A 23,344-nucleotide genomic window follows, 5' to 3' on the forward strand; every position below is an offset into this window, starting at 1 on the left:
TGTCCAACCTGATGAACGTGTATCTACTCCAGCGCTTAGTACAGTGGCTGGCAAAGAGCAGGCACATAAATACCATTTTAAAACAAAGCTACTCTGCACATAGTAAGGGCTCGATAAATACAACGTCAACTTGTACTTCCAAGCGCTTAGTACAGTGCTCTGCACACAGTAAGTGCTCAATAAATACGATTGAATGAATGAATGAAAAATATTAGGATAAATACAAAATGGCACCAAGATTTTCTCTCAAGTACTTAAAATCCACATTTATAACAAATCACCTCCCCTGATGAAACAAGTTATAAAAAGTGAAGGTTGTGATGGGTAACCACTTACCTACTACCAATCCACACTCAGGGCAGATCATGTCTCCAGCTCTGTAGTCCTCCACTAAAATAGCATCCGGATGGTTTGGACAAGTCACTCTGGGGAGGACATCCAAACTAAGTGAGAAAAAAAAATGTACACATTTTATCTTCCACCGGCCAACAATCATGCTAATTTTCCGGTGAAATTTCCGATTAAAAGGAAATGCCTGTTCCTTATCTTCACGTTGTTCCAGGACGGTACCGACCCCCTGCTTCCATGAACAAACTAGGAAATGGTGGATGGTCCCGACCAGCCCACTTTAGGTACATTCCAAATTGGGATAATAATAATAATGATAATAATAATAATAATTATTATTATTATTATAATAATAATAATAATGGCATTTGTCAAGCGCTTACTATATGCAAAGCACTGTTCTAAGCACTGGGGGGATACAAGGTGATCAGGCTGTCCCACGTGGGGCTCACAGTCTTAATCCCCATTTTACAGATGAGGGAACTGAGGCTCAGAGAAGTTAAGTGACTTGCCCAAGGTCACACAGCAGACATGTGATGGAGCCGGGATTCGAACCCGTGACCTCTGACTCCAAAGCCCGTGCTCCGTCCACTGAGCCACACTGCTTCTCTAACGATGATACTTGCGTAATGATTCTACGTGGATTGTCTCGTCAAACAGCGCTTAGTACAGTGCCTGGCACAGAGTAGGCACCTAATACCATTATTATTATTTCCAAATTCCTTTCTTCTATCCCTTTGCCAGTCTGAACTTCCCCTCCCCATTTCCCCAACCCTCTCCCTCCCCCACAGCACTTGGGTATATATGTACATATTTCTAGTTTTATAATTCTATTTATTATTAACATGTGCATATCTATAATTCTATTCATTTATAATGATGCTACTAATGCCTGTTTACTTGTTTTGATGTCTGTCTCCCCCGTTCTAGACTGTGAGCCCGTTGTGGGCAGGGGTTGTCTCTATTTGTTGCTGAATTGTACCTCCCAAGCGCTTAGTACAGTGCTCGGCACACTGTAATAATAATGGCATTTGTTAAGCGCTTACTATGTGCACAGCACTGTTAGTAAGTGCTCAATCAATCAATTGTATTTATTGAGCACTTACTGTGTGCAGAGCACTGTACTAAGCGCTTGGGAAGTACAAGTTGGCAACGCATAGAGACAGTCCCTACCCAGCCGTGGGCTCACAGTCTAATTATAAATACGACTGATTGAATGAATCATCAACAATCGTATTTATTGAGTGCTTAATGTGTGCAGAGCACTGTACTAAGCGCTTGGGAAGTACAAGTTGGCAACACACAGAGACGGTCCCTACCCAACAGTGGGCTCACAGTCTAATTATAAATACGACTGATTGAATGAACGAACATTAGTAATTGGCTGAGGCCCGAAAAAAGTTTTCATTTTTCTAAGCGTTCAAGTTTCGTCTCAAATTACCAATAGTTCACTCTACCCTAACAAGAATCTCACGGAATTGGTTGGAAAACCACTTCAGCTATTCCGGAGGGATTAGAGGCAGCGTGGCTCAGTGGAAAACAGCCCGGGCTTTGGAGTCAGAGGTCATGGGTTCAAATCCCGGCTCCGCCGACTGTCAGCTGTGTGACTTTGGGCAAGTCACTTCACTTCTCTGGGCCTCAGTGACCTCATCTGTAAAACGGGGATTAAGACTGTGAGCCCCCCCGCAGGACAACCTGATCACCTTGTAACCTCCCCAGCGCTTAGAACAGTGCTTTGCACATAGCAAGCGCTTAATAAATGCCATCATCATCATCATTACGACATTTCCTTTGCTTTTTCTCAACCCCGTTCCTGCTCATTTCTTAGGCCCCTGAGCAAGCAGTGCGGAGGGAAGTGAAATTCAAAGCTGCCAGTTTCGCTTCGGAGGGAAAAGAAAGAAGCTGGAATTATTGTTCCACTCAGCGAGGCGGAGTGCTTATTATGGGCAGGGAGCCTGTCTGCTAATGCTGTTGCGTCGTACTCTCCCAAGTGCTTACTACAGTTCTCTGTGCCTCAGTTACCTCATCTGTAAAATGGGGATTGACTGCGAGCCCTCTGTGGGACAACCTGATCGCCTTGTAACCTCCCCAGCGCTTAGAACAGTGCTTTGCACATAGTAAGCACTTAATAAATCCCATTATTATTATTATTAGTCTCTGCAAACAGTGAGTGCTCAATAAATACCACTGCTTGAGCAGCCTATGCTACTCCTTGGAAATCATTCTGAGATTAATTCCACGTCCACTTGAAACCACTCGCCTAGGGCACAGATAAAGACCCAGTCGACTGGCACAAAACGTAACGGGCGGACTCCTGCTATCGCTAAATAAATCAACTGCAGCGCCCTTGGAAGCAGGGAATGTTTGTCTTAGTTGTATTTTCCCAAGTGGTTCGTTTGGTGAACGGTACTCAAGTGGGCGTTCAATAAATATCATGGATCGATCGAAGGCCAAATACTTGAATGGCTGTAGTACGGTTCACTGAGATAGTTTAACACACTCCCATCTGGCCACCCCCGTTAAAAAACAAGTATACCATACAAGTTATTTTTTAATAGTATCTGTTAGACACTTACTACGTGCCGGGCAAGTATACCATACAAGTTCTTTTTTAATAGTATCTGCTAGACACTTACTACGTGCCGGGCACTGTACCAAGCACTGGGATGGTTACAAGCTAATCAGGTTGGATACAGTCCCTGTCCCACATGGGGCTCACAGTCTTAATCTCTATTTTAGAGAAGAGGCAGCTGAGGAACAGAGAAATCAATCAATCAATCGTATTTATTGAGCGCTTACTGTGTGCAGAGCACTGTACTAAGCGCTTGGGAAGTACAAGTTGGCAACACATAGAGACAGTCCCTACCCAACAGTGGGCTCACAGTCTAGAAGGGGGAGGCAGAACAAAACCAAACATATTAACAAAATAAAATAAATAGAATAGATATGGACAAGTAAAATAAATAAATAGAGTAGAAGACTATAAGGGTGGGATGCAGGTGTTCTTCGTTCAAATGTCACCACGGTGACTCTATTTCAGTTCTTTTCTGGGCCTGAAACGATGGGAAAAAAAGCGCGAAGCCCCAGGGCCGCCCATGGGGGGGAATTTTAGAAATGACTTGCCCAAGGTCACACAGCAGACAGGTGGCAGAGCCAGGATTAGAACCCAGGTCCTTCTGACTTCCAAGCCCAAGCTCTATCCAGTAGTTGCCCGGTTTTGTTACCTGCGTTTCCCCTGGTTCCGGTTCTACTGGATATGAACCTCCCAACCCCACAGTACTTATAATAATGATAGTATTTGTTAAGCGCTTACTATGTACCAAGCACTGTTCTAAGCACTGACATATACAAACCTGTTATTTATTTATACTACTGTCTGTCTCCCCCCACCCCTCTAAACTGTAAACTCGTTGTGGGCAGGGAATGTGTCTGTTGTTGCATTATTATTATTGTGGCTCAATGTATTGTGTTTATCAAGCACTTAAAGCCAGCCCTGAAAAGATAGAAATAGTGTCATAAAAGCTGACGGTTGCCATCACTCCTAGCAGACTGTGAGCCTGTTGTTGGGTAGGGATCGTCTCTATATGTTGCCAACTTGTACTTCCCAAGCGCTTGGTACAGTGCTCTGCACACAGTAAGCGCTCAATAAATACGACTGAATGAATGAATGTGTCTGTTATAGTGTTACACTGTCTTCTCCCAAGCCCTTTGTCCAGCCCTCTTCAAGACAGTGAGCCCATTGCTCATTTAGGGATTGTCTCTGCTGCTGAATTGTACTTTCCAAGCACTTAGTACAGTGCTTTGCACACAGTAAGCGCTCAATAAATACGATTGAATGAATGAATGAGTTAGTACAATGCTCTGCACACAGTAAGCGCTCAATAAATACGACTGAATGAATAAAACGAATGCAAGAGGACGGATCCATCTCCAAAGCCTCATTACACATTACACATATTTATTACTCTATTTATTTATTTATTTATTTATTTTGCTTGTACATTTCTATCCTATTTAATTTTGTTGGTATGTTTGGTTCTGTTCTCTGTCTCCCCCTTTTAGACTGTGAGCCCACTGTTGGGTAGGGACTGTCTCTATGTGTTGCCAACCTGGACTTCCCAAGCGCTTCGTACAGTGCTCTGCACATAGTAAGCGCTCAATAAATACAATTGATTGATTGATTGATTACACGTTTAATCACCTAAAACCATCCAGTTACTAGCTGAGGTTAAGGCCGGCATGTTTACAGGGCGATATTTCACATCGGAGTGATTCTCACAGAGAAAACTGGCACCTAAAACCATCCGGTTACTAGCTGAAGTTAAGGCCGGCATGTTTACAGGGTGATATTTCACCTCGGAGTGATTCTCAAAGAGAAATCTGGCCCCATATATCCAAGTCATTCTCAGGTTTCCTGTTCAACTTGAATTTTTTTTTTCTTTTTTGAGAGGACATAGTATGAAGAGGAGGAGAGGCTCGGGTCTTGAAAAGGAACCAGCACTAGGGCTCTTCATCTTTACCCCATTTAACTGTCCCAAACGAAAACAGCTTCCTAAGTAGAAAAAGCACCAACGTTGGCCTTTCTAATAATAATAATAATGATGGCATTTGTTAAGCGCTCACTATGTGCAGAGCACTGCTCTAAGCGCTGGGGGGAATACAAGGTGACCAAGTTGTCCCTCGTGGGGCTCACAGTCTTAATCCTCATTTTACAGAGGAGGTAACTGAGGCTCAGAGAAGTGACTTGCCCAAGGTCACACAGCAGACGTGGCGTAGCCGGGATTCGAACCCATGACCTCTGACTCCAAAGCCCGTGCTCTTTCCACTGAGCCACGCTGCTTCTAAATATTACTTTTAAGTACAGGTCTCGGCGAAGTTTAGCACTGGGGTTGGTTAAGGAGTGGAGAAGCAGCGTGGCTCAGTGGAAAGAGCCCGGGCTCTGGAGTCAGAGGTCGTGGGTTCAAATCCCGGCTGCACCAATTGTCAGGTGGGTGACTTTGGGCAAGTCACTTCACTTCTCTGTGCCCCAGTTCCCTCATCTGGAAAATGGGGGTGAAGACTGTGAGCCCCCCGTGGGACAACCTGATCACCTTGTAACCTCCCCAGCGCTTAGAATGGTGCTTTGCACATAGTAAGCGTTTAATAAATGCCATCATTATTATTATTCTCTGTGCCTCAGTTCCCTCATCTGGAAAATGGGGATGAAGACTGTGAGCCCCCTGTGGGACAACCTGATCACCTTGTAATTTCCCCTGCGCTTAGAACAGCGCTTTGCACATAGTAAGCATTTAATAAATGCCATTATTATTATTATTATTATTATTACTATTTGCTTCCTGAGACCGGGGACCGGCGTGAATTGAAGCTTCACTGCTGATGTGTATCCCACCTGACCTGGTAGCGCCACACCCAGAAAGATGACTGATTATGGAGTCACCCCCTTACCAACCTCCGAACGGCACAAACAACATCAATGGCTTCTCTGGGCCTCAGTTACCTCATCTGTAAAATGGGGATGAAGACTGTGAGCTCCCTGTGGGGCAACCTGATCACCTTGTAACCTCCCCAGCGCTTAGAACAGTGCTTTGCACACAGTAAGCGCTTAATAAATGCCATTATTATTATTATTATCTATTATTATCTAGCTCTCTTCCTCCCTTCAAGGCCCTGCTGAGAGCTCACCTCCTCCAGGAGGCCTTCCCAGACTGAGCCCCTTCCTTCCTCTCCCCCTCATCCCCCCTCCATCCCCCCCATCTTATCTCCTTCCCTTCCCCACAGCACCTGTATATATGTAGATATATTTGTACATATTTATTACTCTATTTATTTTACTTGTACATATCTATCCTATTTATTTCATTTTGTTAGTATGTTTGGTTTTGTTCTCTGTCTCCCCCTTTTAGACTGTGAGCCCACTGTTGGGTAGGGACTGTCTCTATAATGTTGCCAATTTGTACTTCCCAAGCGCTTAGTACAGTGCTCTGCACATAGTAAGTGCTCAATAAATACGATTGATGATGATGATGATGACTATTATTCGAGGCAGACTTTGTACAAACATATACAGGTGCTGTGGGGTGGGGAAGGAGGTAGGGCAGAGGGGGGGATGGGGAGGAGGAAAGGAAAAGGGGGGCTCAGTCTGTGTGCTTGGCACACAGAAGGCACCTAACAAATACCACAATTGTGATGTCTCTCATGGGGCTCACAGTCTTAATCCCCATTTTATAGTTGAACAGGCACAGAGAGGTGCAGCGGTTTGCCCAGGGTCACACAGCAGACAAGTGGCACACAGGGATTAGAGCCCAGATCCTTCTGACTCGTAGGCTTGTGCTCTGTCCATTCGGCCACACCGCTTCCCCCAGAATCTATCTTTTTTTTTTTTTTAGTGGTGGTTAAGCGCTTACTATGCGGCAGGCACTGAACTGAGCGCTGGGGTAGGTCCAAATTAATCAGATTGGATGCTTCTTCACGCCGGTCTTCCAAAGTGCAGGCAGCACACACCACAGCCTCTCCCATTATATCCTTCCCCAAGCCAACGGTGCTTCCCTGGTTAATTCCGCCTCCGTTTAATCAGATCGGTGGTGCCTGTTGAGCGCTTACGGTACGCAGAGCACTGGACTAAGCGCTTGGGAGAGGACAGAGCGCGTTCCCTGGCCGCCCACCATCCTGGAGCCCAGATCCACCAGAATGGGAGATCCGCTCCGGGCGATGTTCTGACACCGAGCTTTCTCTGCGGTTTGCAGCTCCGAGGGAAAACCTTTCAGGTTCAGAGTTGTTCGGAGGGGGTGGACGATCAAACGATTTCTGGCATTATTGTTATTGCCCCCGCCCCCCCAGCGCTTACAAAGTACTGTACGCTATCATCCGACTCAAATATAATGCCTAAATGGTTTAGATACTGAACTTTGCACTTGGGCAGTCTCTCATTTTATGATCACCAAAATGTCAATTAAAGCCGGCATCATCCTCTGTGAGGTAGGCATTAGGGTTTTGTTTTGTTGTTTTTTAACATAAGGATAAACTGAGTCACTCAGGGTGTGGACTCCCCTCCCTGGGAGAAGCGACTCCCGGCTTTCTTGTCTAATTGCAACTGTGGTAGCTAGGTAATGACGAGGCCGACAACAAATGGGCAATGACTAGACGACTCACCTTGACAACATCTGCGGGAGGGAGCACCAGGGTATAATTTTTCTCCTCTCAAGGGCTCTAGTCATTCATTCATTCATTCAATCCTATTTACTGAGCGCTTACTGTGTGCGGAGCACCGTACTCAGCGCTTGGGAAGTACAAGCCGGCAACATCTAGAGACGGTCCCTACCCAACAGCGGGCTCACAGTCTAGAAGGGGGAGACAGAGAACAAAACAAAACATAGTAACAAAATAAAATAAATAGAATAGGTACAAATAAAATAAATAAATAGAGTAGAGTGTCCTTTTTCTCTTCCTCCTCCTCCTCCAGAGAAGCAGCATGGCTTAGTGGAAAGAGTACCGGCTTGCAAATCGGAGGACGTGGGTTCTCATCCCGGCTCCGCCACAAGTCTGCTGTGTGACCTTGGGCGAGTCACTTCATATCTCTATTATTACTCTATTTTACTTGTACGTATCTATTCTATTTATTTTATTTTGTTAATATGTTTTGTTTTGTTCTCTGTCTCCCCCTTCTAGACTGTACATGTTTATTACTCTATTTATTTATTTTACTTGTACATATCTATTCTATTTATTTTATTTTGTTAATATGTTTGGTTTTGTTCTCTGTCTCCCCCTTCTAGACTGTACATATGTATTACTCTATTTATTTATTTATTTTACTTGTACATATCTATTTATTTTATTAATATGTTTGGTTTTGTTCTCTGTCTCCCCCTTCTAGACTGTGAGCCCCCTGTTGGGTAGGGACCGTCTCTATATGTTGCCAACTTGTACTTCCCAAGCGCTTAGTCCAGTGCTCTGCACACAGTAAGCGCTCAATAAATACGACTGATTGATTGATCTCCGTGCCCCAGTTCCCTCATCTGTCAAAGGGGGATTAAAAGTGGGAGCTCCACATGGGGCAGAAGCCTGATTAACCGGTATTCATTCATTCATTCAATCATATTGATTGAGCGCTTACTGTGTGCAGAGCAGTGTACTAAGCGCTTGGGAGTCCAAGTTGGCAACATCTAGAGACGGTCCCTACCCAACAGCGGGCTCACAGTCTTCCCCAGCACCTAGAACGGTGCTTGGCACGTAGTAAGTGCTTCACAAATACCATTATTATTGTCCGTGATATTTATTGTCCATCTATATACGTATATATGTTTGTACATATTTATTACTCTGGTTATTTATTTTATTTGTACATATTTATTCTATTTATTTTATTTTGTTAATATGTTCTGTTGTCTGTCTCCCCCTTCTAGAGTGTGAGCCCGCTGTTGGGTAGGGACCGTCTATGTTGTCGACTTGTACTTCCCAAGCCCTTAGTCCAGTGCTCTGCACACAGTAAGCGCTCAATAAATACGACTGAATGAATGCATATTGAGCCTTTATTATGTGCACTACACTTGGTAGCGTACAGTAGGACAGAATTACCAGACAACTTTCCTGTTCCCCTCCCTGGGGGGGGGAGATGGCGTGTCACCAGCCATTTCGTTCTGTACTGTACTGCCGACACCTCCAAACGAAACACGTCCAAAAAGGAACCCTTCACCTTCCCACCCAAACTCTGTCCCCCTCATCACTTTAGGCAATGCCGTTACCCTTCCCTAGCTCACAACCCCAGAACCTTGGTATTATTCTTGACTCGCCTCTCATTCAACCCACATAATCTGTTACCGAGCCCTGTCGATTCTACCTTCACGACACGAATCGCATCCGGCCTTTCCCCTCCATCCGCCCTGCTAGCTACGCTGATATTTATTACTCTAGTTATTTATTTGACTTGTGCATATTTATTCTATTTCTTTTATTTTGTTAATAATAAACTGAGACTGACTGACCCAGACTGAGCCCCTTCCTTCCCAGACTGAGTCCCTTCCTTCCTCTCCCCCTCGTCCCCCTCTCCATCGCCCCATCTTACCTCCTTCCCTTCCCCACAGCACCTGTATATATGGTTGTACATATTTATTACTCTATTTACTTATTTATTTTGCTTGTACATTTCTATCCTATTTATTTTATTTTGTTGGTATGTTTGGTTTTGTTCTCTGTCTCCCTTTTAGACTGTGAGCCCACTGTTGGGTAGGGACTGTCTCTATGTGTTGCCAATTTGTACTTCCCAAGCGCTTAGTACAGTGCTGTGCACATGGTAAGCGCTCAATAAATACGATTGATTGATTGATTGATTAATATGTTTTGTTTTGTTGTCTGTCTCCCCCTTCTAGACCGTGAGCCCGTTGTGGGGTGGGGACCGTCTCTAGATGTTGCCGACTTGTACTTCCCAAGCGCTTAGTACAGTGTCCTGCACACAGTAAGCGCTCAATAAATACGATTGAATGAATTGCAGGGCCAGCTCTGCGGGGAAGGACAGAAGCCCCGTTTGCAATGCAGCCCACCCCCCTTCCATGCCCCCCACACCCCCCACAACCTCCCCTTGGGACGGGCGGTGCCAGCGTTTCCAGTAAAGTTTAAACCAGCCTAAAACTGGGACAGACCGAGGTTCAGACCGGCTTAGTTCGGAGTAGGGTTCTCTGTCGGAACTATTCTATTTATTTTGTTAATGATGTGCATTTAGATTTGTTTTACTTGTACATATTTACTCTTCTATTTATTTTGCGCATATAGCTTTAATTCTATCTGCTCTGATGATTTTGACACCCATCTACATGTTTGGTTTTGTGGTCCGTCTCCCCCTTCTAGACTGTGAGCCCGTTGTCGGGTAGGGACCGTCTCTGTAGGTTGCCAACTTGTACTTCCCAAGCGCTTAGTACAGTGCTCTGCACGCAGTAAGCGCTCAATAAATACGACAATGAATGAACTTGTACTTCCCAAGCACTTAGTACAGTGCTCTGCACGCAGTAAGCGCTGAAATATGATTGAATGAATGAATGAAGCAGTGTACTAAGCACCGGGGCAGATAGGAGACAATCAATCTGTCTAAGCAGGAGGGAAAACAGGTATTGAATTCCCCACCCCCCTGGACTTTAAGTTCATTGTGGGCAGGGAACCTGTCAGCCTATCTGTAATTATCTGTAATTTATCTATTTGTATTAATGTCTGCCTCCCCCTCTAGACTGTGAGCTCATTGTGGGCGGAAACGTCTGTTATATTGCACTCTCCCAAGCACTTAGTGCGACGCTTAGCACCCAGTGAGCGCTCAATAAATCCGATCAAAGGAATGAATCCACTGTTCTCTCCCAGGCGCTCGGCTCTGTGATCTGCACACAGTAAGTGCTCAATAAATCCTATCATTCATTCATTCATATTGATTGAGCGCTCGCTGTGTGCAGAGCAGTGTCATTCATTCATTCGTATTTACTGAGTGCTTCCTGTGTGCAAAGCACTGTACTAAGCGCTTGGGAAGTACAAGCTGGCAACATCTAGAGATGGTCCCTACCCAACAACAGTGACTGAGCCCCCTCCCTCCTCTCCCCCGCCTTACCTCCTTCCCCTCCCCACAGCACCTGTATATATGTATATATGTTCGTATGTCTTTATTACTCTATTTTATTTGTATATATTTATTCTATTTATTTTATTTTGTTAATATGTTTTGTTGTCTGTCTCAATCAAATCAATCAATCGTATTTATTGAGCGCTTACTGTGTGCAGAGCACTGTACTAAGCGCTTGGGAAGTCCAAGTTGGCAACATATAGAGACAGTCCCTACCCAACAGTGGGCTCAGTCTAAAAGGGGGAGACAATCAATCAATCAATCAATCAATCGTATTTATTGAGCGCTTACTATGTGCAGAGCACTGTACTAAGCGCTTGGGAAGTACAAATTGGCAACACATAGAGACAGTCCCTACCCAACAGTGGGCTCACAGTCTAAAAGGGGGAGACAGAGAACAGAACCAAACATACCAACAAAATAAAATAAATAGGATAGAAATGTACAAGTAAAATAAATAAATAAATAAATAAATAAATAGAGTAATAAATATGTACAACCATATATACATATATACAGGTGCTGTGGGGAAGGGAAGGAGGCAAGACGGGGGGATGGAGAGGGGGACGAGGGGGAGAGGAAAGAAGGGGCTCAGTCTGGGAAGGCCTCCTGGAGGAGACAGAGAACAAAACCAAACATACCAACAAAATAAACAGAATAGATATGTACAAGTAAAATAGAGTAATAAATACATACAAACTAGACAGTGAGCCTGCTGTTGGGTAGGGAGCGTCTCTAGATGTTGCCAACTTGGACTTCCCAAGCGCTCAGTCCAGTGCTCTGCACACAGTAAGCGCTCAATAAATATGAATGAATGAACAGTCTCACAGTCTAGAAGGGGGGAGACGGACAACAGAACAATGCAAGCCTTGGCCTGACACCTAGTAGCACCCTAACAGATGGCACGAAAACCCCCAAAAGGCAAACAAGGAAAGGAGGAACGGAGGAGGTTCCCCTCTGGCCGGGGGAGGCACAGATGATGATGATGATGATGACGACAGGGAAGGAAGGGAGGAAGGAAGGGAGGGAGGGAAGGACACCCTCAAAGGGAGAAACGAAACTTGCCCGGGCCAAGTGCGGGGAGGGAATCAATCAACCGTATTTATTGAGCATTTACTGTGTGCAGAGCACTGTACTAAGCGCTTGGGATGTCCAAGTTGGCAACATATAGAGACGGTCCCTACCCAACAGCGGGCTCACAGTCTAGAAGGGGGAGACAGAGAACAAAACTAAACATACTAACAAAATAAAATAAATAGAATAGATATGTACAAGTAAAATAGAGTAATAAATATGTACAAACATATAAACATATATACAGGTGCTGTGGGGAAGGGAAGGAGGTAAGAGGCGGGGATGGAGCGGGGACAAGGGGGAGAGGAAGGAGGGGGCTCAGTCTGGGAAGGCCTCCTGGAGGAGGTGAGCTCTCAGTAGGGCCTTGAAGGGAGGAAGAGAGCTAGCTTGGCGGATGGGGAGAGGGAGGGCATTCCAGGCCAGGGGGAGGACGTCTCATTATTATCATTATTATTATTAATGGACTGGCTCCCTTTCTGCCCCCGTCCCACAGCCCCCCCCATCCACCTGCAGCATTTCTCCCTTGATTTCTGGGAAGGCCTGCATCTCTGCCCGCCCCCATCAGCGCTGCTCTTCTTCTTCTTCTTCTTCTTCTTCTCATTATTATTATTATTAATGGACTGGCTCCCTTTAATAATAATAATTTTGGTATTTCTTAAGTGCTTACTATGTGCAAAGCACTGTTCTAAGCGCTGGGGAGGATACAAGGTGATCAGAGTGTCCCAGGTGGGGCTCACAATCAATCCCCACTTTCCAGATGAGGTAACTGAGGCCCAGAGAAGTTAAATGACTTGCCCAAAGTCACCCAGCTGACAAGCGTCAGAGCCGGAATTTGAACCCATGACCTCTGACTCCCAAGCCCGGGCTCTTTCCACTGAGCTACGCTGCTTCTCTGCCTTTCTGCCCCCGTCCCCCAGCGGCATTTCTCCCTTGATTTCTGGGAAGGCCTGCCTCCCTGCCCGCCCATCAGCTCCGCTCTTCTTCTTATTATTACTATTATATCTTATCATTATTATTATTATCATCATTAATGGGCTGGATCCCTTTCTGCCCCCATCCCCCAGCCACATTTCTCCCTTGATTTCTGGGAACGCCGACCTCCCTGTCCCCCTTCTGTCAGCTCCGCACTTGGAGTTAGTATTATTATTATTATTAATATTATTAATTATCTACTGGCTCCCCTTCTGCCCCCGTCCCTCAACCCAACTCTGAAATTTCTCCCTTTATTTCTCAGAATGCCTGCCTCTCTGCCCACCTCTGTCAGCTCCGCACTTGGACCTATTATTACTATTATCTTACTATTATCATTATTATTATTATTATTAAAGGGCTTGCTCCCTTTCTGCCCCCGCCCTCCAGCCTCCATGTCCACCTGCGGCATTTCTCCCTTGATTTCTGGGAATGCCAGCCTCCCTGCCCCCCAATCCCTTCGGTCAGCTCTGCACTTGGAGTTATCATTATAATAATAATAATAATAATTATTATTATTATTATTAATCAACTGGCTCCATTTCTGCCCCCGTCCTTCAGTCTACCTCTAAAATTTCTCTCAATTTCTGGGAACGCCAGCCTCACTGCCCCCCCATCCCTTCGGTCAACTCTGCACTTGGAGTTATCATTATCATTATTATAATTATTATGATTAAGCAATTGGCTCCCTTTCTGCCCCCGTCCTTCAGTCTACCTCCGAAATTTCTCCCTTGCCCGCTCCGTTCTTCTTCTTCTTCTTCTTCTTCTTATTATTATTATTACTGTCTTATCATTATTATGATATCATTACTATATCATTATTATTATCAACATTAATGGACTGGCTCCCTTTCTGCCCCCATCCACCTGCGGCATTTCTCCCTTAATTTCTGGGAACGCTGGCCTCCCTGCCCCCCTTCGGTCAGCTCTGTGCTTGTGGTTAGTATTATTATTATTATTAATAATAGTATTGTTATTAGTAGTAACAATAACAATAATGATAATAATCTACCAGCTCCCCTTGTGCCCTCGCCCCTCAGCCCACCTCCGAAATTTCTCCCTTAATTTCTGGGAACGCCAACCTCCCTGCCCTACTTCGGTCAGCTCCGCGCTTGGAGTCAGTATTATTATTATTAATAATAATAGCTAGTATTGTTATTAATAGTAATAATCACAATAATAACAATCTACCGGCTCCCCTTGTGCCCTCGCCCCTCAGCCCACCTCTGAAATTTCTCTCAATTTCTGGGAACGCCGGCCTCCCTGTCCCCGCTTCGGTCAGCTCCGCGCTTGGAGTATTATTAATAATAATAATAACAGTAACAGTTAGTATTTTACTAATAGCAATAATAATAATAATAATAATAATAATAATCTACTGGCTCCCCTTCCGCCCTCGCCCCTCAGCCCACCTCCGAAATTTCTCCCTTAATTTCTGGGAACGCCGGCCTCCCTTTCTCCCCCTTCGGTCAGCTCCACGCTCGGAGTTAGTATTATTATTACTATTACTACTACTACCACTAATGATAGTTAGTATTGCTATTAATAGTAATAATAACAATAATAATAATAATCTACCGGCTTCCCTTCTGCCCTCGCCCCTCAGCCCACCTTGGAAACTTCTCCCTTAATTCCTGGGAACGCCGGCCTCCCTGTCCCTCCTTCGGTCAGTTCCGCGCTTGGAGTTAGTATCATTATTATTAATAATAATGACCGAGAAGCACTCAATCAATACAATTGAATGAATGAATGAATGGCCGTCTCTCGATGTTCCCAACCTGTCCTTCCCCAGCGCTTAGTCCAGCGCTCCGCACACAGGAAGCGCTCAATAAGTACAGTTGAGTGAATGAATGAATGATCGTGAAGCACTCAATAAATACAATTGACTGAATGAATGACCGTCTCTAGATGTTCCCAACTTGTCCTTCCCCAGAGCTTAGTCCAGCGCTCCGCACACAGGAAGCGCTCAATAAGTACGGTTGAGTGAATGAATGAATGACCGTGAAACGCTCAATAAATACAACTGAATGAACGAATGAATGAATGACCATCTCTAGATGTTCCCAACTTGTCCTTCCGAAGCGCTTAGTCCAGCGCTCCGCACACAGGAAGCGCTCAATAAGCACGGTTGAGTGAATGAATGAATGACCGTGAAGCACTCAATAAATACAATTGACTGAATGAATGACCGTCTCTCGATGTTCCCAACTTGTGCTTCCCCAGCGCTCCGCACACAGGAGGCGCTCAATAAGTACGACTGAGTGAATGAATGATCGTGAAGCGCTCAATACAATTGAATGAACGAATGAATGAATGACCGTCTCTCGATGTTCCCAACTTGTGCTTCCCCAGCGCTGCGCACACAGGAAGCGCTCAATAAGTACGATTGGGTGAATGGATGAATGACCATGAAGCGCTCAATAAATATAATGGAATGAATGAATGACCGTCTCTCGATGTTTCCAACTCGTCCTTCCGAGGCGCTTAGTCCAGCGCTCAATAAGTACGACTGAATGAATGAATGACCGTGAAGCACTCAATCAATACAACTGAATGAACGAATGAATGAATGACCGTCTCTAGATGTCCCCACCTTGTCCTTCCCCGGCGCTTAGTCCAGCGCTCCGCACACAGGAAGCGCTCAATAAGTACGATTGAGTGAATGAATGAATGACCGTGAAGCGCTCAATAAATACGATTGAATGAATGACCGTCTCTCAATGTTCCCAACTTGTCCTTCCCCAGCGCTTAGTCCAGCGCTCTGCACACAGGAAGTGCTCAGTAAGTACGATTGAGTGAATGAATGAATAACCGTGAAGCACTCAATAAATACGATCGAATGAATGAATGACCGTGAAGCGCTCAATCAATACGATTGACTGAATGAATGAATGACCGTCTCTAGACGTTCCCAACTTGTCCTTCCCCGGCGCTTAGTCCAGCGCTCCGCACACAGGAAGCGCTCAGTAAGTACGATTGAATGAATGAATGACCGTGAAGCGCTCAATCAATATGAATGAATGACCGCCTGTAGATGTTCCCAACTTGTCCTTCCCCAGCGCTTAGTCCAGCGCTCCGCACACAGGAAGCGCTCAATAAGTACGATTGAGTGAATGAATGAATGACCATGAAGCGCTCAATAAATACGATTGAATGAATGAATGAATGTCTCTAGATGTTGCCAGATTGTCCTTCCCGCACACTTAGTCCAGCGCTCCCCACACAGGAAGCGCTCAATAAGCACGGTGGAGTGAATGAATGAATGAATGATCGTGAAGCGCTCAATAAATAGAATTGAATGAGTGAATGACCGTCTCTAGATGTTCCCAACTGGTCCTTCCCCAGCGCTCCGCACACAGGAAGCGCTCAATAAGTACGATTGAGTGAATGAATGACCGTGAAGCGCTCAATAAATACGATTGAATGAATGAATGAATGACCGTCTGTAGATGTTCCCAACTTGTCCTTCCCCAGCGCTTAGTCCAGCGCTCCGCACACAGGAAGCGCTCAATAAGTACGATTGAATGAATAAATGAATGACCGTGAAGCGCTCAATAAATACGATTGACAATGAATGAATGAATGACCGTCTCTAGATGTTCCCAACTTGTCCTACCCCAGCGCTTAGTCCAGCGCTCCGCACACAGGAAGCGCTCAATAAGTACGACTGAGTGAATGAATGAATGACCGTGAAGTGCTCGATAAATACGATTGAATGAATGAATGAATGTCTCTAGATGTTGCCAGATTGTCCTTCCCCAGCGCTTAGTCCAGCGCTCCGCACACAGGAAGCGCTCAATAAGTACGGTTGAGTGAATGAATGAATGACAGTGAAGTGCTCAATAAATACAATTGACTGAATGAATGACCGTCTCTCGATGTTCCCAACTTGTGCTTCCCCAGTGCTCCGCACACAGGAAGCGCTCAATAAGTACGATTGAGTGAATGAATGAATGACCGTGAAGCGCTCAATAAATACAACTGAATGACTGAATGAATGACCGTCTGTAGATGTTCCCAACTTGTCCTTCCCCAGCGCTTAGTCCAGCGCTCCGCACACAGGAAGCGCTCAATAAGTACGACTGGGTGAATGAATGAATGACCGTGAAGCGCTCCATAAATACAATTGAATGAATGAATGAATGAATGACCGCCTCTAGATGTTCCCAACCTGTCCTTCCCCAGTGCTTAGTCCAGCACTCCGCACACAGGAAGCGCTCAATAAGTACGATTGAGTGAATGAATGAATGACCATGAAGCGCTCAATAAATACAATTAAATGAATGAATGATTGACCATCTGTAGATGTTCCCAACTTGTCCTTCTGAAGCGCTTAGTCCAGCGCTCCGCACACAGGAAGCGCTCAATAAGCACGATTGAGTGAATGAATGAATGACCGTGAAGCGCTCAATAAATACGCTTGAATGAATGAATGAATGTCTCGATGTTCCCAACTTGTCCTTCTGAAGCGCTTAGTCCAGCACTCTGCACACAGGAAGCGCTCAATAAGTACAGTTGAGTGAATGAATGATCGTGAAGCACTCAATAAATACAACTGACTGAATGAATGACAGTCTCTCGATGTTCCCAACTTGTGCTTCCCCAGCGCTCCGCACACAGGAGGCGCTCAATAAGTACGACTGAGTGAATGAATGAATGACCGTGAACCGCTCAATACGATTGACTGAATGAATGACCGTCTCTCGATGTTCCCAGCTTGTGCTTCCCCAGCGCTCCGCACACGGGAGGCGCTCAATAAGTACGACTGAGTGAATGAATGATCGTGAAGCGCTCACTAAATACAACTGAATGAATGAATGAATGACCGTCTCTAGGTGTTCCCAACTTGTGCTTCCCCAGCGCTGCGCACACAGGAAGCGCTCAATAAGTACGATTGAGTGAATGAATGAATGAATGACCGTGAAGCGCTCAATCAATACAATGGAATGAATGAATGACCGTCTCTCGATGTTTCCCACTCGTCCTTCCGAGGCGCTTAGTCCAGCGCTCAATAAGTACGATTGAATGAATGAATGTCCGTGAAGCGCTCAATAAATACAACTGAATGAACGAATGAATGAGCGTCTCTCGATGTTCCCAACTTGTGCTTCCCCAGCGCTCCGCACACAGGAAGCGCTCAGTAAGTACGATTGAGTGAATGAATGAATGACCGTGAAGCGCTCAATCAATACGATTGAATGAATGAATGAATGACCACCTCTCGATGTTTCCAACTTGTCCTTCCCCGGCGCTTAGTCCAGCACTCCGCACACAGGAAGCGCTCAATAAGTACGGTTGACTGACTGAATGAATGACCGTGAAGCGCTCAATAAATACGATCGAATGAATGAATGACCGTGAAGCGCTCAATAAGTACGATTGACTGAATGAATGAATGAATGAATGAATGCCTCCAGATGTCCCCACCTTGTCCTTCCCTGGAGCTTAGTCCAGCGCTCCGCCCACAGAAAGCGCTCAGTAAGTACGATTGAGTGAATGAATGAATGACCGTGAAGCGCTCAATAAATACAATTGAATGAATGAATGACCGTCTCTAGACGTTCCCAACTTGTCCTTCCCCAGCGCTTAGTCCAGCGCTGCGCACAGGAAGCGCTCAATAAGCACGACTGCGTGAATGAATGAATGATCGTGAAGCGCTCAATACAATTGAATGAATGAATGAATGAATGACCGTCTCTAGGTGTTCCCAACTTGTGCTTCCCCAGTGCTCCGCACACAGGAAGCCCTCAATAAATACGATTGACTGAATGAATGACCGTCTCTAGATGTTTCCAACTCGTCCTTCCGAGGCGCTTAGTCCAGCGCTCAATAAGTACGACTGAATGAATGAATGACCGCGAAGCGCTCAATAAGTACGGTTGAGTGAATGAGTGAATGACTGTCTCTAGATGTTCCCAACTTGTGCTTCCCCAGCGCTCCGCACAAAGGAAGCGCTCAATAAGTACGATTGAGTGAATGAATGAATGACCGTGAAGCGCTCAATCAATACAATTGAATGAATGAATGAATGACCGTCTCTAGATGTTTCCAACTCGTCCTTCCCCGGCGCTTAGTCCAGCGCTGCGCAACAGGAAGCGCTCAGTAAGCACGACTGCGTGAATGAATGAATGATCGTGAAGCGCTCAATACAATTGAATGAATGAATGAATGACCGTCTCTCGATGTTCCCAACTTGTGCTTCCCCAGCGCTCCGCACACAGGAGGCACTCAATAAGTACGACTGAGTGAATGAATGAATGACCGTGAAGCGCTCAATAAATACGATTGAGTGAATGAATGAATGACCGTCTGTAGATGTTCCCAACTCGTCCTTCCCCAGCACTTAGTCCAGCGCTCAATAAGTACGACTGAATGAATGAATGACCGTGAAGCGCTCAATCAATACGATTGACTGAATGAATGAATGAATGTCTCTAGATGCCCCCACCTTGTCCTTCCCCGGCGCTTAGTCCAGCGCTCCGCCCACAGGAAGCGCTCAATAAGTACGATTGAGTGAATGAATGAATGATCGTGAAGCACTCAATACAATTGAATGAATGAATGACCGTCTCTAGATGTTCCCAACTTGTGCTTCCCCAGCGCTCCGCACACAGGAGGCGCTCAATAAGTACGATTGGGTGAGTGAATGAATGACCGTGAAGCGCTCAATAAATACGATTGAGTGAATGAATGAATGACCGTCTCTAGATGTCTCCAACTCGTCCTTCCGAGGCGCTTAGTCCAGCGCTCAATAAGTACGACGGAATGAATGGATAACCGGGAAGCGCTCAATAAGTACGATTGAATGAATGACCGTCTCTCGATGTTCCCAACCTGTCCTTCCCCGGCGCCTAGTCCAGCGCTCCGCCCACAGGAAGCGCTCAATAAGTACGATTGAGTGAATGAATGAATGATCGTGAATCGCTCAATACAATTGAATGAATGAATGAATGACCGTCTCTCGATGTTCCCAACTTGTGCTTCCCCAGCGCTGCGCACACAGGAAGCGCTCAATAAGTACGATTGGGTGAATGAATGAATGACCGTGAAGCGCTCAATAAATATAATGGAATGAATGAATGACCGTCTCTCGATGTTTCCAACTCGTCCTTCCGAGGCGCTTAGTCCAGTGCTCAATAAGTACGACTGAATGAATGATACGATTGACTGAATGAATGAATGAATGTCTCTAGATGCCCCCACCTTGCCCTTCCCCAGCGCTTAGTCCAGCGCTCCGCACACAGGAAGCGCTCAATAAGTACGATTGAGCGAATGAATGAATGACCGCGAAGCGCTCAATCAATATGAATGAATGACCGCCTGTAGATGTTCCCAACTTGTCCTTCCCCAGCGCTTAGTCCAGCGCTCCGCACACAGGAAGCGCTCACTAAGTACGATTGAGTGAATGAATGAATGACCGTGAAGCGCTCAATAAATACAATTGAATGAATGAATGAATGAATGACCGTCTCTAGATGTTCCCAACTGGTCCTTCCCCAGCGCTTAGACTAGTGCTCCGCACACAGGAAGCGCTCACTAAGTACGATTGAATGAATGAATGAATGACCGTGAAGTGCTCAATAAATACGATTGAATGAATGAATGAATGACCGCCTCCAGATGTTCCCAACTTGTGCTTCCCCAGCGCTCCGCACACAGGAGGCGCTCAATAAGTACGATTGAGTGAATGAATGAATGAATGACCGTGAAGCGCTCAATAAATACAATTGAATGAATGAATGAATGAATGACCGTCTCTAGATGTTCCCAACTGGTCCTTCCCCAGCGCTTAGACTAGTGCTCCGCACACAGGAAGCGCTCACTAAGTACGATTGAATGAATGAATGACTGACCGTGAAGTGCTCAATAAATACGATTGAATGAATGAATGAATGACCGCCTCTAGATGTTCCCAACTTGTGCTTCCCCAGCGCTCCGCACACAGGAGGCGCTCAATAAGTACGACTGAGTGAGTGAATGAATGACCGTGAAGCGCTCAATAAATACAATTGAATGAATGAATGAATGAATGACCGTCTCTAGATGTTCCCAACTGGTCCTTCCCCAGCGCTTAGACTAGTGCTCCGCACACAGGAAGCGCTCACTAAGTACGATTGAATGAATGAATGAATGACCGTGAAGTGCTCAATAAATACGACTGAATGAATGAATGAATGACCGCCTCTCGATGTTCCCAACTTGTGCTTCCCCAGCGCTCCGCACACAGGAGGCGCTCAATAAGTACGATTGAGTGAGTGAATGAATGAATGACCGTGAAGCGCTCAATAAATACAATTGAATGAATGAATGAATGAATGACCGTCTCTAGATGTTCCCAACTGGTCCTTCCCCAGCGCTTAGACTAGTGCTCCGCACACAGGAAGCGCTCACTAAGTACGATTGAATGAATGAATGAATGACCGTGAAGTGCTCAATAAATACGATTGAATGAATGAATGAATGACCGCCTCTAGATGTTCCCAACCGGTCCTTCCCCAGCGCTCCGCACACAGGAGGCGCTCAATAAGTACGATTGAGTGAATGAATGAATGAACGACCGTGAAGCGCTCAATAAATACAATTGAATGAATGAATGAATGAATGACCGTCTCTAGATGTTCCCAATAGCGCTTAGACTAGTGCTCCGCACACAGGAAGCGCTCACTAAGTACGATTGAATGAATGAATGAATGACCGTGAAGTGCTCAATAAATACGATTGAATGAATGAATGAATGACCGCCTCTAGATGTTCCCAACTTGTGCTTCCCCAGCGCTCCGCACACAGGAGGCGCTCAATAAGTACGATTGAGTGAATGAATGAATGAATGACCGTGAAGCGCTCAATAAATACAATTGAATGAATGAATGAATGAATGACCGTCTCTAGATGTTCCCAATAGCGCTTAGACTAGTGCTCCGCACACAGGAAGCGCTCACTAAGTACGATTGAATGAATGAATGAATGTCCGTGAAGTGCTCAATAAATACGATTGAATGAATGAATGAATGACCGCCTCTAGATGTTCCCAACTTGTGCTTCCCCAGCACTCCGCACACAGGAGGCGCTCAATAAGTACGACTGAGTGAGTGAATGAATGACCGTGAAGCGCTCAATAAATACAACTGAATGAATGAATGAATGACCGTCTCTCGGTGCTCCCAACTGGTCCTTCCGAAGCGCTTAGTCCAGCGCTGCGCACACAGGAAGCGCTCAATAAGTACGATTGAGTGAGTGAATGAATGACCGTGAAGCGCTCAATAAATACGATTGAGTGAATGAATGAATGACCGTCTCTAGATGTCTCCAACTCGTCCTTCCGAGGCGCTTAGTCCAGCGCTCAATAAGTACGACTGAATGAATGAATGACCGTGAAGCGCTCAATCAATACGATTGAATGAATGAATGAATGTCTCTAGATGCCCCCAACTTGTCCTTCCCCAGCGCTTAGTCCAGCGCTCCGCACACAGGAAGCGCTCAATAAGTAAGACTGAGTGAATGAATGAATGATCGTGAAGCGCTCAATACAATTGAATGAATGAATGAATGAATGACCGTCTCTCGATGTTCCCAACTGGTCCTTCCCCAGCGCTCCGCACACAGGAGGCGCTCAGTAAGTACGATTGAGTGAGTGAATGAATGACCGTGAAGCGCTCAATAAATACGATTGAATGAATGAATGAATGACCGTCTCTAGATGTTCCCAACTCGTCCTTCCCCAGCACTTAGTCCAGCGCTCAATAAGTACGATTGAATGAATGAATGACCGTGAAGCGCTCAATCAATACGACTGACTGAATGAATGAATGAATGTCTCTAGATGCCCCCACCTTGTCCTTCCCCAGCGCTTAGTCCAGCGCTCCGCACACAGGAAGCGCTCAATAAGTACGATTGAGTGAATGAATGAATGACCGTGAAGCGCTCAATAAATACGATTGACTGAATGAATGAATGTCTCTAGATGCCCCCACCTTGTCCTTCCCCAGCGCTTAGTGAATGAATGAACGACTGAATGAATGAATGACTGAATGAATGCCCGCCTCACAGGAAGCTGCGCTCAATCAAACTCGCGCTTCCCAAGCGCTTAGTACAGTGCTCTGCACGTAGTGAGCGCCCAAAATACGACTGACTGAATGAATTGAATAACTGAATGCCGCTGCTGCCGACTAACCGCCCCCCAAGCCGATTCCCCACAGACGGCGACCCCTCCCCCCCACCCCGGGTTGTCCCCCAACGCTTCGCAGAGGGCGGCGCACGGAGGCCTCCCGCCCCTCCCCCGCTCTCCTCACCGGCTGGTGGACGCCATCTTGACGGCGGCGACGGAGCGAGGCGCAGCGCGCATGCGCGGCACACCCCTCC

General features: G+C 45.8%; 1 protein-coding gene across 1 annotated transcript in view; it reads right to left on the reverse strand.

Annotated features, from left to right (window-relative positions):
* Nucleotides 1-23,344, reverse strand: part of GTF2B (general transcription factor IIB) — a 63,097-nt gene extending 39,753 nt beyond the window's left edge. The window contains exons 1-2 of the mRNA XM_038745196.1: nucleotides 23,275-23,344; nucleotides 337-443 (exon numbers count right to left, since the gene is read on the reverse strand). Coding sequence (XP_038601124.1) covers nucleotides 337-443; nucleotides 23,275-23,327 — 160 coding nt within the window. The 5' untranslated portion in view covers nucleotides 23,328-23,344. The remainder of the gene's footprint in view (nucleotides 1-336; nucleotides 444-23,274) is intronic.

Source organism: Tachyglossus aculeatus, chromosome 4 (genome assembly GCF_015852505.1).
Source record: "Tachyglossus aculeatus isolate mTacAcu1 chromosome 4, mTacAcu1.pri, whole genome shotgun sequence".
Classification (NCBI taxonomy): domain Eukaryota; kingdom Metazoa; phylum Chordata; class Mammalia; order Monotremata; family Tachyglossidae; genus Tachyglossus; species Tachyglossus aculeatus.